This window comes from Plecotus auritus (assembly GCF_963455305.1).
Source record: "Plecotus auritus genome assembly, chromosome: 6".
Taxonomy (NCBI): domain Eukaryota; kingdom Metazoa; phylum Chordata; class Mammalia; order Chiroptera; family Vespertilionidae; genus Plecotus; species Plecotus auritus.
Window position 1 is genome coordinate 35,727,001 of NC_137773.1, and position 16,540 is coordinate 35,743,540.

Here is a 16,540-nt window from a genome sequence, read left to right on the forward strand (position 1 = left end):
AAGTCCTGGGACCAAGAGAATGAACTTCCCAGAGGGAGGCAGGTACCCCAAAATCTTCCAAAGGGGACTCCCCTGCATATCAAGTGGGCCTCAATTTGTGGACTCCTCCAGACCCCACCTCTGCAGATATACCCTCAGCTGGGCTCATGCCCTTTTATCCTCAGCCCCCGCTCTGAGCCCTGCTGCCCAGGACATGGTGCTCTCCAGAGGACAGCCCGAAAGCTCCCCACCCACAGCATACTGGATGTCTTGTGCCAGACGCCCACCCCAGACCACGGAGCCGTGGCCGAATTGTCTGTGGAGCTACAGGGCTGGAGGTTGGCTGGGCCACACCCTCGTGGACCAGGAGGCCTTGGTCCTGCCTGCCAGCACAGGACTGTTGCCATGGTTGCACAGAGCCCTGCCAGGTGCGTGTGACCAGTCCACCAGCTGCCTGGCCTCGACATCAGATAACGGGGCCCTGCCACTGCAGAGGAGAGGACTGGGTCCCTGCATGCAGCTTTGGCAAACCACAGGCCTGCTCTAGACCCAGCCCAGCCGAGGCACCCTCGGAGCTAGCTGAGCCTCGTGAGCTGAGTGGCCTGGCCCACAGCCTCCAGTGGTTTCTATGCATTCGTTTGTGTTTTCCTTCCTCCTCATTGAGGTGAACGCCCCTCAGGACAGGATGTTTTTAGAGGAAAATACAAGCTTCCGGGAGCTGCTGCAGCCGAGCTGCTAGCTGATGCTACCGACACACTGTCTGGGGACTCTGCAGCAGCCCCGAGGCTGGGCACCTCCCATCCACAGGTAGTCGCTCACTGGGTAGTTGCCCAGTCATCCAAGAGCCCACCATGGGCCGAGGCAGGCCAGGACACAACCTAAGAGCTCAGCCTGTCTTTGGCAGTAGGGACATCAAGGCTCTGGGAAGCCCTAACCGGTTTGGCTCAGTGGATAGAGCGTTGGCCTGTGGACTGAAGGGTCCCAGGTTCGATTCCGGTCAAGGGCATGTACCTTGGTTGCGGGCACATCCCCGGTAGGGGGTGTGCAGGAGGCAGCTGATAGATGTTTCTCTCTCGTCGGTGTTTCTAACTCTCTCTCCCTCTCCCTTCCTCTCTGTAAAAAATCAATAAAATGTATTTAAAAAAAAAAAAGGCTCTGGGGAAGGAGACATTTGAGGAGCTCAGAGATTTTGGTCCCCTGGGAGCAAAACCATAAGGCTTCGTAGAAAAGGCAGGAAGAAACCAGCAGAGGTACAGGTTTAGAGATGGCAGCCCCCACTACTAAAAGCTGACTGTGTGCCTAGCACCTTGCAGAGTTCTGTTCCCCACCAGAGTCCCACCAGTCTTCCCAACCACTTTGTGACTGTGCAGATTTTGCAGGTGGGGAAAGGGAAACCTAGAGAGGTTCGACGACTTGCTGAGGTCTCTCAGCAAGTAGTGACAGATCTGGATTTGAATCCAGCCCTTTGCGGTTCCTGGCCAAAGATCTTTACCACCCGGCAACAGACCTCACAGATTAGCTGGTAGTATGCCAGCATGGAGACCAAGGAGCCAGTGGTTCCCAAATTCCTCTCTCACCCACACTGGGTCTCTAGCCCACTGGGGAGCTGGGACCACCAATTCTGCCAGCAACTCCTTGCCAAGAACCTTTCTTGGAACAAACTAACTGGCAGCTTGGCTCTGACCTCCACCTAGCCTTATGTGAAGAGTGCCATGACCCTGTCCTTGAATGATTTTGGTTCTATCATAAAGGACTAAAGGAAAATGAGAGGTTATCCTCCTTCAGGGTCTGGCTGTGCTCTCTCCCTCCACGTGCCAGGAGGGGTGGGATAGCCACTGGGGTGGCTCTCCATAGGGCTTATCTAGAAGGGTAAGTGTGCTGCCTAGGAGTGAGAGCCAGGAGAGCCTTGGCCAGGCCCAGAAACTCGGAGGCTGATGGTCAGCAATGGCTCGAGAGTGAAAGGGACAGACTTGGAGATCTCATCTCCAGCCTTGGCACTGTATCCCTAGCCATATTCATTCCAGCCAGCTTATGAGGAGCAAGGGTGTCTGAATTGCCTGGCCTGTACTAGTCCCAAGACAGTTCTGCCTTGGGCCACAGGCAGGAAGCTCACTCAGGTCTAACTATTGCCAGTTAAGGACCTTGGGGCTCTGCCTGGACTCAGCAGAAGGGAATGCAAGCAAGGAAGAGAAAGGAGCTGCTGGAGGCTTCAGGCCCCAGTGCTTCCACCCAAGCCCCTCCTGCCCAGTGTGAGTGGGGGAGGAGGGCAGGGCTGTCAACTGCCACAGGGCCCCTCTGTGGTAGAGCTCCCTAATGAGGTTGAGTTAGGGGTTCCCAAACCACACCAAGCAGCTCTTACAGATAACACACCTGAGTGTAACAGTATAAAAATACAGGGGAGAGGGTGAAATGCCAAATTGCTGGGGGTGAGGTGTGGGGAGGGATGGAATGGGGGGTGCCAAGGAGACCCAGCTGTAACTATAAACTCATTTTTAAAAAACTGAGTGGAGAGATAAATTGTCTAGGAGGCAAGGAAGCATGGCAGTTAAGGGCAGTAAAAACAAGTAGATGCCTGGGTTTAAATCCCTCTTTCAGCATTTACAAGGTGCAAGTCTCTCCATGCCTCAGGTTCCCCAACTGTACCATCGCTATACCTCACTGGATTGATGTCAAGATTAAGGGAGTTAATAATGACAAACGCAAGCGCGTCCTGGACCAAGGCTTTTCAGGAAAGCCAGCCTTTGTGCCAGGCTGGGGCCGCTGGCCCTCTATTTCCTTTGGACTATTGCCGGATTGCTATTGGCTCAGACTGCTGAGCTCCTGACTGGCTTTCAGTGACTGAAGTCAGGGGCGGGAAGCAGAGGATGGTAGCAATAGAAAAAACTGCTCTCAAAATGCCCCTGCAGGGCTGGCAGTTGGCTCTGGTTCACAAAAGCTTTCCCACTGACGGTGGGGGGCACATTCAAGGATGCCCTCAACATCCTCAGTCCAGCCATTCTCAGTGACTCAGGGTCTAGGAAACCCTCCAGCCTAACTCCAGACCACACAGAGGAGGGCGCCTGGGCCCAGAGAAGCCCAACAATGAGCTCCGAGCTAAGCTAGGACCAGGACCTGTCCTATGTCATGCATCAAACCTGATTCAATTTTAAATGTTATTTATAAACACTTTTCCAGGTAGCATTTATTTTGGAAGCCCGGTGCTCCTGCCTCTAACCAAGAAGTACAACCTCTTTGGCCCTGGGAGCCCTGACCTTGCCAGGCATCCAAGGAGGAAAGGGTCCAGCCCTGACCCAAGCCCAGAGCTGTGAGGTCACATGCAGTGGGGCAATGAAGACCAAATCTTTCCTTGGGGCCAGAGGAATCTAGCTGGATCCAACATATGAACCCAAAAGAGTAGGGAAAACACTCAGCTTCTTGGCCTGCAATGCCCCCATCTCCACACATTCAACAGCAAAGGGGCAGGGCAGCGAGGAGCATGGGCTTTGGGATAAAACAGACCTGAGTCCAAGTCCTGATCTGCCAGGTACTAGCACGATCTTAACCACTCTGAGCTCAGTTTCCCCATCTGCAAAATGAGAGCAATAATAGTATCTACTTTCTTGGCTTCTTGCAAGGATCTTGATATTGGGATTAAAACCCCTGGTACAGACCTGGCATTATTGCTATTATTATTCTTTCAACAACTGTTTGCTAAACACCTACTATGCAAGGCACTGAAATTCCATCAGTGAAGAGGACAGATGTGGCCCAGGCCCTGTAGATCTCCTCTAGCCTTTTTTAATTCAAACCATCTTCCCTGAAACCCCCAACTCGTCATGGCCATCAATCCCTGTAGCCTAAGCAATCCCAGCTTCATCTGTTCCCACACCCTGTGGACTGCGGTCACCCCCCAGCCCCACCCATGGGGTTGCCCACCACAGCTGGGTGGCTCCCGGGCTGCACCCTGATTCAAAGCCAGCCAGCAAGCTCTAGGGTGGTGGCCACAGCCTGACACACAAGCAGTGGCCACGCCGCCTGGACCCTCGGCTAGCTTATCCCACCGGAGACCTCACTGCTGCTGCTGCTGCTGCAAAACTCTCCACAGGCTGCCTCTCAGCATCTCTGAGGGCCTGGGCCCACCCACCCTCTGCCTGCCTCACCCACCCTCTGCCTGCCTCACCCACCCTCTGCCTGCCTGGCCACCGGGCCAGCCACAGAGCCATATGATTTGAATGAAACTTCAAACTTAATGACTTTCATGCTGGTTATTTAAAACGCAATGTAATTTTCTTAAACACCCTATTATTTCCTTTGATAGTTACAAAGCTTCCCCCAATCCCATAAGCATGTTTATTTTTAGGGAAAAGAGTGGTTTGCAGTTGGTCATGGAGACTATAGGGAAAGGGAACCCACAGAAAGCAGGGCAAAGAGTCAAGCCTAGCAGCCTGGAGAACCACAGCCGCTCTCCATTCCTGCTGCAGCAGGCTCTCCACCGCCGCCACAGGAACCGGGGCAGGCCCCTGCCCTTCTCACACCAGCACATCAGCCAGTGGCCCTCCTGTCCACCGATCTGACAGTGGCCAAGGCCCCCTTTCTATATTCTCCCTCCACAGGACCCTGTGTCCTCATCTGTAAGATGGTTCCAATGGCTTCACCATTAACTTTCCCATGGACATTCCAGGCATGTACAGCACTGAGGAAGGGGTCTTAGGGCCACCAACACACTCTGAACTGCTTCCTCCTGGCTCTTTCAGACATTCTGCCCTGGGTGAGGCCTTGGGGCTTGAAGCTTTGACCAGCTGGATGAGATCTGCGCCCAGATAAAGTGGCCCCAGGCAGTGGCTGCCCACGCTGGGAGGATGGGTGGGTGTGGTCTTGTCAGTTGGGGCTCCCTGGCAAGGGAGGTGGCTTAGTGGTGGGTGTTCGTGCAGAGGTCAGCTGAGCCTCACCAATGCGGGGCGTCTTCTGGGAGTGCCTATTTTTAGATTCCAGGCTTTCATGTGGCCGAATGATGTAGAGTTTACAAAGCATCGGTAATGCGTTTCAGATGGTGGCCCAGCAGAGTGGGAGGCTGGGCCTGCTGCCACCAGAGCCAGGTCAGAGTTAGTCAGAATACCTTAAGCCTGGGCTCTCATCACCTGTACCTCCCTCCCCACAATCCCTTCTTGCCTGATGGGGAGGCTGGCCCTGGATCAATCCTTATAATAGCCCACTCATACAGCAGGCCTCTCCAGCCAATATTAATCTGAAGCTCAGAAATCAGCCAGGGCAAGGGATCCCCTGCCCCCATTTTAGAGGAAGAAACTGAGACCTAGAGAGGTTAACAGATTTGCCTGAGCTCATACAGCCATGAGAGGAGATGCCCTGGTCCCTTGGCTTCCTTACTTATCATAGCCCCCTGGCCTCATGGGTAAATGGGGCTTTCTAGGAGGGGGACAGCCCACTGTTCCCTGGGGCCACAGCCTGCCCACCCATGCCTACAGCCACAGCTGTATACCCATCATTTGGAAGCAGATAGTGGGGCCCAGAGAGCTCTCCTGTCCTTGGAGGGAGAGAGCTGGTTGTTTTAATGGGAGGGGTAAGGGGGCAGGGGGAAACTTACTTGGCAGAACATCCATGTCCTCTGACCTCTGGGGAGCTATGGCTGTAGAAGTCCGCCACAGTGTGAAGGCTCTGTATCACCAGTCTCCCTCTGGGCGTTAAGGCCCTGTCTATTGACACAGCCCAGGCAAGCAGTCTCAATGGGTGGGACAGCCTACCCAGAGGACCAGACTCACGTGCATCTCAGCTCCACCCCACGCAAGGGTCCCTACCCAGTAAGGGACAGTCTCTTCACCCATCAGGGGACTGAGCCAAGAAGGGGCCAAATCTTCTGACCAGGACAAACTCACCCCGCTGCAGCTCAGAGACTTCATGCATGTGAAGGATGATATGGACTACACCTTTTAGGGAGGGAGGTGGCACCCATATCCAAACCCCAAGCATCATAGGTCTGTGAGTTGAGGCAGCAAACTGCCTGAAGGAAGAAGCTAACAATGTCCTGGTTCTCAGAGAATCCCCTTCTCAGACTCCTGGAACCTCAGAGTCCTGCTAGAGATAATGCTGATGAGAGGTGCTCACCACACCCTGGCTGAATCACTGATGGATGGGACCTGACCTCTGAGGTTCAGTTCCCCTTAGTAAACGGGGGGCCAAAACCCTCAACTCATGACCCTGGAGAGACTGAGAGTCAAATACAATAGCACTAAAATGGAAACTTCCACTTCTGAGGTACTCCTGCCTTGCACGTGCCAGCACTCTTGGGCCTCCCCAAAGCCCACCCCTCCCCAGGCCCTGCTCACACCTCAGTTACCCTGCACCTACCAACATCCATCCTGTGCCAGCTGCAGGCTCTGTCTGCCTTGCCCTGGTGGGGACTATCCTGACCTTCGTGCTGCCAACACACCACATATGCCCACCAGGCACTCCCAGGCTCTGGAACCAGCATTGCCTGGGCATCAAGGTCACATGCTGGGCCATTAGTATCAGCCCTGTTTCTCTAGCCTCATCTCATGGCCCCCACAGACCTGGGCTTTGGTCGACCCTCCCAATGGTCAAGAAAATACAAATTTCTATCTCACACCCTATGTACAAGCTGTGTCCCCACACCTTGAGTGTTCTCTCACTCTCAACTGTGCAGGTTCCTGGCCAGCTGGAACCCTCCCGGGCTGCCCCCACTGGCCTCTCTCCCTCCTCGGTGCCCTTTACCAACTCAGGCATAACCTCAAAGCTGACTGTGAGCCCACAGGAGAGTCTCTTGGCCTTGCCAGGACTGAGCTCTGGGAGGGCAGAGGCAGCTGTCCTCTCAGTGCTGAGACAAGGCCAAGTATACAAGCAGGGGTGGGGGGTGGGGTAGGAGCAGGTGGCTCAGTAACTGCCAGTAGGGGTCTCGGCCCAGGATTCTAGATCCAGCTGAGGGCCCGCGGGCCAGAACAGCTGTCCTCTTTGCACTGCCCCAGGCGAGCTGGCTGCTGAGCTGAGGGAGAGCATCACGGCTCCAGCCCAGTCTCAGCTTCAGGAGTGCTCAGTGTCCTTCACAAGGGTCATTATCACAGTGTTAACAATCCCTCCCACAGTGGCTTCCACTCATGAAGCATCTACGTGCTAGGGATCTAACATACACTATCGCAATCCATTCCACAGAAACCCATGGAGGTAGGAACTCATATTATCCTCAATTTTAGATGAGGAACCTAAGATTCAGAGGGGTTAAGTAACTTACCCAAGGCCACTCAGCCAAGAAGTGGCAGATATATTTGAGGGTGGGTCTTCCAGACTCAATGCCTTCCCTTTCCACTCTCCTAAGGGGCCTTGGACAAGTCCCTTCCCTGACCTGGTCTTACTGTCCCCACCTGCAGAAAAATGATTGTTACCCGAGGATCTGGGCACTTTACCGTTGGGGGAGGGAGGCCCTGTGACCTGATAAAACACCTGTTTCCTCCAACAGAGTCTTGTTTGTACACAGTGGCAGGAAGCAGCCAGTCACAAGGTATGAGGGAGTGTGACTGTAAGTCTTCAGGACCGCAGCTGCCTAAGAAGGCCCCCCTATCCTCACCATGTGGCTCTATGTCCATCCTGATCCAGCCAGACGCCAGCAGTTAAATAACTTGAAGCCAGTGCCCCTGGAGCCCATTCTTATAGCTCAACTAAACCTCCTTTCCCGCAGGGACAGAGCATGGGAGTCTCAGGAGGCCCAGGAGGCATTGTCTGCTGGCAGGCTCTGGGAGGGGATCACCAAGACCTCCCTTCAAACCCACTCACACCTGAGCCTCTGGGCACCTGGGGAAGTAGACAGAGCTGGTATGAATGTCCCTATTTACTGGCTGTGGAAACTGACTTGGTGAAACTGTGGTAAGGATGCAGGAAGAATACCTGGGTCCTGGCAACCAACCCAGGGCTCTCTGTTAGCCTTTCCACCTCGTTGAGCTAGAGGGCAGCCCTAAAACTGCTGTCCCTGGGAACAGGGTGGGGCAGGGGTCTGCAGGATGGACCTTCCTGGTCCTGAAAGGCATCAAGGGAGAACCCTTGAGAGCAAAGTCCGATTTTGGGAGCAGCTGAGGGGGTGCTGCAGATTTCCCAAACACCACAGCCAACACCACATGGCCTTCCAAGTCAGGAAAGAATGCAAGTCAAAATAACTTGCACACGACAAATCTATTAAATGAATGATGAAAGAGAAAAGTCCACGTTAGCCGTGTACACTCAGGCCCTGCAAGGACCCCAAAGTGAACTGGGGCTACAGGGAAGCAAATGCCAGATTATTCCTCCCTCTTGGTCCCATAATTCTCCTTGGATACTGTGCTCCAGGAAAATAAATAAAATAGCCACTAAGAAGTGATTTCTACAAAGCAACATTTCCCAACCTGTGAGCAAACTGGAGGCCACATGAGGGAGAGAGTCAATATGCGAGATAAACAAGTGAAGATGCTGTACATGGCACCCTCAGGGGGCCTGCACATATGCACCCCCACACCAAGGGAAGCATCGTGACAAGACACAAGGGCTGCATGCAGGGGTGACTGTGAGAAAAGGTCTCAGGATGGTTCAGAGGCTAATGACCACGTGGGTCTCTTCCCTTTTTTTCTTACAAAATAGCTTAAGCCCCTATCATACTGTGTAAAGGGGTTCTATATGGTTGAGGAAAGGGGACCTCTTTCAGATAAATATTTGGGGTGGTGGGAGAGGATTCTCAGGATAAGCTGAGTAACTACAGCTCCTGTTCTGGCCCAGGAATAGCACTTCCTCTTCCAAGAACCCCTGGGTGAGGTAGAGCAGTGAGGAGGGGTCCTGTGCACCTGTGTCCCCACCCTAGGGCTGGCCCCAGGGTTCAGATCCCCAGGCCTCTGTGGCCCAAAGTGAAGATGCAGCCCTCTAGATGGTAGTCCACGTGGGGCTACCATTGAGCCACAACGGCCCCAGAGGAACCAAGACAGCAAGGGAGAAAGCATCATTCATGGCCCAGCCCCCACCGTCGCAAGCCCAGGCCACACCAGCACTTTCCTGGGCACCTCCCTGGCACTTCTGCCTCCTAACCTCACTCCAATGTTGGGAGGAGGGCTTACCACTCCAATTGTGCAGATGAGGACACTAAGGCTGAGATACTTTTCCCGCCCTTTTCTTTTATCCTCACCTGAGGACATGTTTATTGATTTTAGAGAGAGAGAATGGGGGGGGGGGGTAGAAACATGGATGTGAGAGAAAAAGATTGAAACATCGATTATATGCGCTCCAACAGGGGATCGAACCTGCAATCCAGGTATGTGCCCTAACTGGGAATAGAACACCCAGCCTTTTGGTGTATGGGATGATGCTCCATCCAACTTAGACACCTGGCCAGAGCAGGCTGAGATACTTTTGACGGATGAGCTATCTTGGGTCTGAGCATGGCAAGTACATCATAAAGCAGGGCCAACTTTGGCCAGAGAGGCTGTGAGGGTAGGCAGCCATGACAGAGGGTACCAAAGGAGGTCTCTCTGAGGAGGTGACCTTTGAATTAAGCCATGAATGAGGAATGAAAAGGTTGTAGCTATGTTAAGAGCTGCAAAAGAATTCCAAGCTGAGGGGACAAGTGCAAAGGTCCTGAGGTGGAAAAGATCCTCACTGGTTGTAAAACTTAACATGACACTGAAGTGGCTGCTATTTAGGGAGAGAAGAGTATGGTGCTGATGAGGGGGGTGGTCAGGTGCTGGCCACCCAGGCACTCAGGCTGTGATGAGTAGTTTGGACTTTATTCCATGAGCAATGGGAAGCCACTGCAGGGTTTAATCAGGTGGGAGATGGGATCTGATTTATGTGGTTGGTTTTTAAATGGTTTTTATTGATTTCAGAGAGGGAGAGAGAGATAGAAACATCAATGATGAGAATCATTAATTGGCTGCCTCCCGCATGCCCCCTACTGGGGATCAAGCCCGCGACCCGGGCATGTGCCCTTGACTGGATCAAACCCAGAACCCTTTGGTCCACAGGCCGAAGACACTCTATCCACTAAGCCAAACCGGCTAGGGCTGATTTATGTTTTTTGTTTTTTTTTAAAATATATTTTATTGATTTTTTACAGAGAGGAAGAGAGAGGGATAGAAAGTTAGAAACATCGATGAGAGAGAGACATCGATCAGCTGCCTCCTGCACGCCCCCTACTGGGGATGTGCCCGCAACCCAGGTACATGCCCTTGACTGGAATCGAACCTGGGACCCTTCAGTCCGCAGGCCGACGCTCTATCCACTGAGCCAAACCGGCCAGGGCTGATTTATGTTTTTAAAGGACTCCTTTAGCTGCTATGTGGAGCCTGGAGTGGCGGTTAGGGTAGGGGTTAGGGTGGGGGCAGGTGCAGAGGGACCCTGGAGGGGGCTGCTACTGCCATCTGGGTGATGGATGGAGATGCTTGGGCTTGGGGGGTGGTGACTGAAGTGGAGAAGTGGGAAATCAGGGATATCTGGAGGGGAGCCCAGGTGCCTGCCAGTCCCTGTCTTCACCTGTTGGACAACTATGCCTTAGAAATTTGCTTAGCAGACCCTCCTCCTGCGCCAGCTCTGCCCAGGATACTCCCAGCTGGGTCTTTTGTGACAGCACTGTCCAGCCAGGAGGGAGTCTTCTCCACTCGGCCAGGTGTTCCCAGAGGCGGAGGCTGGTTCTGGTCCATCTAGGCACCCAGCCTAGTGCCAGCCTCCCTTCTAACAGGCTTCTCTCTGCGGGGTGTGGAGGGCTGAGTGGGTGCATCTCTGTAGAGCTCCCCTGGATAGGCTGGCCATGTGTCAGCAGCACTTCCTTCCTATGCTCGTCTTGCTCACACCCTCACCTCCTGCTCCCCGGGGACTTGTCTGCACAGCCCTCACCTGCACCTCAGACCTTGGAGTCAGGGAATGTGAGCCAAATGGCCAGGAGCCCCAGCATGAGTCCACTGCCTAGCTGGGCTCCTCCACCCAGGAGCTGATGCCTGACTCCCTGGCTTGAGGCACACCCAGGTACCAGGAAGACTATAGTGCTCAGACAGAGGGAAATAGTCCCGAGTCCCTATAAGAGCTAAGAGCCTCAGGTGGGTGTTTTTCCCCTGTACTGAGATGTAATTCATGTACCATAACATTCACCATTAAAAAGTGTACAATTCAGTGGCTTTTAGTATATTCATATGGTAGTACAACTGTGTCCACTATCTAATTCCAGAACATATTCATCACCCCAAAAAGAAACCCCATTAGAGTCCATCCTCACACCCTCTTCTTCCAGGCCCTGACAACTACTAACTTACTGTCTGTCCCTATGGATTTGCCCATTCTGGACAGTTCATCTAAATAGCAAAAGGCTCATCAGCCTTCCAGGCCACAGGTTCTCAGTGGAGCCCATGGAAGGGGTCACAAGAGCAATGTGGCCTCGTATTCCTTTTGAGATGAGGATTTGTACCAGACCATCAGTCCTGCACATTCAAAAGCCCGTGTTTCCCTAAGGCAGTGGTCGGCAAACTGCAGCTCACGAGCCGCGGTTTGCCGCTCTGTTGACTAATGAGTTTGCCGACCACTGCCCTAAGGAATGATGCCTTACTCATCCCAGAAGCCCCTCAAACTCTGGCCCAGGACCCACTCCCTGCCCTCCACCCCCATCCCCAGGTCTCAGAGCAGAGGAAATAAAACCAAAATAAGGAGTGGCGACTGCTCTAGGCCAGTAACTGTGCAAACCCGCCTGACAAACATCAGCCATGAAATAAACTGACCTAATTCCCCTTACCCAAACGGAGTCTACAAGACACCACATACCCAAGAGAAACTAACTTTTTTTGGGGGGAAAATCTCCCTCTGCCCTGTGGCAATTGAGCTTGAGGTGGTTACTTGGCCCGTTACTCCAGGCTAGGCTCGGGTCTGTCTGTTTTGAGGTACCCAATGTGGTAGCCACATGGACATTCCATCTACACATGGGCAGAGAAGGTCCCTGGCATGGGTTTTCCCCACTGTCTAGGAAGTCAAGGGATTGGTCTTGAGCTCCTCAGCGCAACGGCTGACCACTTGCATTCTCTCAGAGAGGGCTGGGCAAAGGGCCGGGGAGCCTAGTTCTAAAGCCCATGGGCAGGGGCTGGGCAGCCTGTCATTTGTGCCGTGAAGATGGGCTCAGGGAATGCACCGCTTTGAAGAAAACCTCTAAAGGCAGTTTTTCCTCAGGGTCCCTGCAAGGTGCTCCTGACCCACTTTTTTTTTTTTTTTTAATATATTTTATTGATTTTTTTACAGAGGAAGGGAGAGGGATAGAGAGTTAGAAACATCGATCAGCTGCCTCCTGCACACCCCCTACTGGGTATGTGCCTGCAACCAAGGTACATGCCCTTGACTGGAATCGAACCTGGGACCCTTGAGTCTGCAGACTGACGCTCTATCCACTGAGCCAAACCAGTTAGGGCCTCCTGACCCACTTTAAGAGAATATTTTCTGATTCTAGACATGATAAATATGCTCCCAAAACATAGGGTCAATTAATTTTGCTTCTTAAACCATATTTTAAATGTCCGTACAACTCTTCCGAATAATGCACACAACTACTCTTACTTGCTATTTGCTTGTAACTATCAAGTTTTCAGAGAGTGGAAGGGAGCGGGCGAGACAGAAACATCAATGTGAGAAAGACACAACGATCGGTTGCCTCCTGCATGTGCCCTTCAAGGGAGGTCCATGCTCCTGACTGGAATCGAACCCAGGACCCTTCAGTCTGTGGGCTGACACTCTATCCTCTGGGCCAAACCGACTAGGGCTATCAAGTTTTCTTAAAAGAGGCTCCACTACATTCACATACATCTTCCTCACACAGTGCCACCCCTTCTTAGGCCCTTGCCTCTGTCCTTGCCCACACCCCCTGAAGCAGCTGGCACCAGGGCACTGAGAGTCAGAGCCTGTCTTCCTCCTGTGTTCCCAGAAACTAGGCAGCGGGGAGGCAGCAGCTGAGTGGGGAGGAGAACCAGCGGATCTGCCCTTATAGGAGAGGGTATGACACATACAAATACATCTGCTGTATCTTGAGAAGGATCCTAAGTTGAAAAAAAATCCAGGCCAGGAGAGTGGTGGTTTACCCCGCCCCCATCCTTAGGCTGGAGTTGGTTGTGGGTCCACCTACTCTTTGACCAATGTGAACTAAAGGACACCAAATGGTCTCATCATCACACCCCTACAGAGAACGAGGCCCTCCCTCTCTGGGCACTCTCCCACCACTTGCCCATGCCATGAAAGGAAAAGGAACTCAGAAACACTGCTTTTCCTTGCACCACTGTGGAATCACAAGAAGCAGGAGGGGAGCCTGCCCTGCTAGGCTTGTTCTCGGGCCGAGGCTTTTTGTCTAGTCATGGTTATCACAGTGACTCCAGCCCCCTGACCATACAAGCAAGCAACTCACCTGCCAGGGGTTTGGCAGTGGTGGGTTATGTCAACTTGGCCCCAAATCGAAGGGCTTGCTCCTTCTAAGGGACCCCAAAAGCATCTTTGTTAAGCATCTGCTCCTGTGGGATAGAGGTCTCTCAGGAGAGCTGCTGCATCAGGTGGCAAGGTCAGTGGTTAGCCCCCCTCCCAGCTAGACTTGAAAGGAAGCAAACATCTAGATAGAGCCACCCCTGAGCAGAAAGAGAACACTCATCCAATATGTTCCTTCTATAGATGAGAAAATAGGGGTTCAAAGGGCAAGGAGCTCACTTCCTGAGTCAGCTGTCTACAAGGTTTTCCATCCTGGGTTTCTGGAGGGAAGCCTCAATCTGTCATCTCACCTCCTACTGCCTTCAGCATGAAACCCTCATCTCCGGATCAGCAAGCCAGGCAGTCACCCTCCTCCCTCTGGGTGACCCCCACCATGAGCCATGTGAGCCAGGATAGGGCCTGCACCTGCGGGACCCACCTACACTGTGCCCGCATATGCACCCAACATCCGCCAAAGAGAGTCCCCCAAACCTTTCATGTACTCTAGGAGCTCTAACCTCACCCCAACTTGGGCTACCTGAGGGCAATCTGAAACACTAATCTGAATTTTTAAGTGCAGCTTAACTGCTCCAAAGCACTCAGAACAGGCTCTTCACACTTGAGATCATCTGCTCCAACGGTCAGAAAAGCATGGTTTGTAATGATCATGAGATCTTTTCAAACCACTGGGTATGTAAACATACTTAATTTACAAATTCACCAAACAGGCCCTTTACCAACATTACTGATTTGAAACACCTCAACAAACCATTCGTGGTGCATTTGAGACCAAGCCAGCTTCACTTTCCACACATGGTGTTTAGGCTCTTTCTGTTGCATGGTGCACTCATGCCAATAAGGACAGAGCAAGTCTTGATCCACAACCAGGAAATCTGAAGCCCACCAGCTTTTCTACCGGTTCCTCCCAGCACCAAGGCTTGGGGCTTCGGGCTTTAGTGGGGAGACTAACTACAAAGCTCACAGCTCAGACCATACTATGCACACCACCCTCAGGAGTCAGGGGGATGGGTCTCAGCTCAAATTTACTGTGAGAAGATTACACCCCAGCATCACCAAGCACCAGGATAAGGCCTACACCTGCTTGTGAGCAAGCTAGAAAGACAAAAGTCAACAGCCAGCGGGAAGTGGCGTCCCCAGGGCCATCCCTCCTTCCTTCAGCAAAATTCTCCTCTGGTTCACATCCTACTGGGCACGAATGGGAAGAGAGACAAGAAAAGAATTCTCCTGTATCTATTTTTTTGTAAGTGAAAGTCACTTCTTGCCGGTGCCTCACATACCTGGTCAAGGAGGTCGCAGGCACCCGGCTGGGATAGGGCCACTTACCAGTGGGGGCTGCGGCTGGGGGTGCTGCCCTGCTCCCGAGGGGGGCGGGTAGTGCATGAGCAGATTGAAGGCGGAGTAGACGGTGTCTTTGTACATGCTGCTGGCGCACTCCGGGGCCTTCAGGCCTGGAAAAACCACAGCTGGGTCAGACACGCCAGCCCGGGCAGCTAGGGCTGAAGGCTGTCTGCTCTCGAGAGAAAAAATAAGAATTGCCAAGGGGTCCCTTTCAAGTTCGTGAGAAGAAACGGGATGGAGGTGCCCAGTGCCAAGTTTTGACGAAGATCCCTAGGTCCAGGCCTTCCCTAGGCGGCCCCCACTTGACCCCCAACCTCCCAGCCGGCCAAGGAACCTTGGCCAACGCTTTCTCCTCGAGACAGGGGATTAGGCAGTCACCTGGGCAGCAGGGGAGGCGGAGATGAAGGGGGTCTGTTTACTCCTATAAAGGTCAGGGCACCGGAAGTGACTCGAGCCTGGAGGCGCCCGGGAAACCCGCCCCCCACTCTCCCCACCCCCTCGGTTTTACCGCCTCCTAGAGCTGCAGTTGGGGGAAGGGGGGAAGGGGGGAAGGGGGGGAAGGGGGAAGGGGGGAAGGGGGGGAAGGGGGAAGGGGGAAGGGGGGGAAAGGGGGAGGCGCCCCCTCGGTTCGCTCCCTCCCTCCCACGGAGGCCTGGGCCTTAGCGGGTGGAAGGTGGAGGGCAGCCGGGCAGTGCAGAAACTCACCGTCATCCAGAGATTCTGGAAGTTTGTCGGGGAAAAGTCTCTGCGAAGTGTGTTCCCGCCCGAGAGCCTGCGGGGAAATCCAGAGGGGCCGTGAGGGGCGCGAGAAAAGCTGGGGACTCCGGGCCAGGGGCTAGAGGGGCTCAGAGGGATGGGGACCCCTTGCGCCGCGGAAGGGAGGGGCAGGTCCGCTAGAGCCGAAGTCGGGCCGCGACCGCGCGGGGAGGCGCGGGGTGGGGTCCGGCGCTCACCTCGGCCCCGACCTCGGCCTCGCCGCGGGCCCCGGCGCCGGCCCCCGGGACCCCCGCACCGCCCGCCGCGCCCTCGGACTCATTGACCAGCGACGACTTCAGCTCGGCGAGGTCGCGCTCGGGGCCCGTGGCGCTGTCGCGGCTCTTGTCCTGCTCCTCGCCTTCGTCTTGGAAGGCCAGCAGCTCGTCGGGCGCGCCGAGGTCGTCGCCGCCGCCCCCGCCAGAGTCCAGCTGCGGCATGGTGCGCTCCGCCCGCGGGGGCGTGGGGCGCCGAGGTGCGGGGCGCGAAGCCGGCCCGGGAGCGGCGAACCCGAAGTCTGGACCTACGAGCCCGGAGCGCGGCGGGAGGAGCGCGGGCGGACTCCGCCTGGGCGGGCTGGGGGCGCTGGGCGCTGGGCACTGGGCGCGGGCGCCCGGCTCAGCCGCTTCGGGAGCTGGCGGGTCGGAACATCAAAGGCGCCGCCGGCGGAGTGCGGGGGGCGGGGCGGAGCGCCGGGGGCGGGCCCGGGAGGTGGGTGGAGCCAAGTCGCCCGGCTCCGCCCCTGCTCTCCCGGGAGAGGCCGGGACGCGCCCAGGGGTATATTCTTAAAGGGCTCGCTCTCCCGGGGTAACCCGAGCGAGGCGTCGGACACCCTGAAAAACTGCGGGGATTTTAAAGCAGGAGCCAAAGTGTGAACTGCGTCTGCGTCCGGAGCCTAGGGCGTCCTGGGCTTGGATTTGGGCACTTCCTAGAGCTTGGGGCTGCTCGGAGGCTGTGCTCCAACTCCGCACCGGCAGGAATTGGCCTCCTCAAAGCCCATTTTCCAAACCTA

General features: G+C 54.6%; 1 protein-coding gene across 6 annotated transcripts in view; it reads right to left on the reverse strand.

Annotated features, from left to right (window-relative positions):
- Positions 1-15,968, reverse strand: part of TCF7 (transcription factor 7) — a gene marked incomplete at both ends in the record, with an annotated part of 32,226 nt that extends 16,258 nt beyond the window's left edge. For 4 of the 6 annotated variants that reach the window (XM_080672845.1, XM_080672843.1, XM_080672848.1 and 1 more), the window contains 3 exons: positions 14,761-14,885; positions 15,481-15,547; positions 15,729-15,968. In XM_080672845.1, coding sequence (XP_080528971.1) covers positions 14,761-14,885; positions 15,481-15,547; positions 15,729-15,968 — 432 coding nt within the window. The remainder of the gene's footprint in view (positions 1-14,760; positions 14,886-15,480; positions 15,548-15,728) is intronic. The other 2 variants (XM_080672847.1, XM_080672844.1) reach the window with 1 other exon arrangement.
- Between the last annotated feature and the right edge of the window lie 572 nt (positions 15,969-16,540).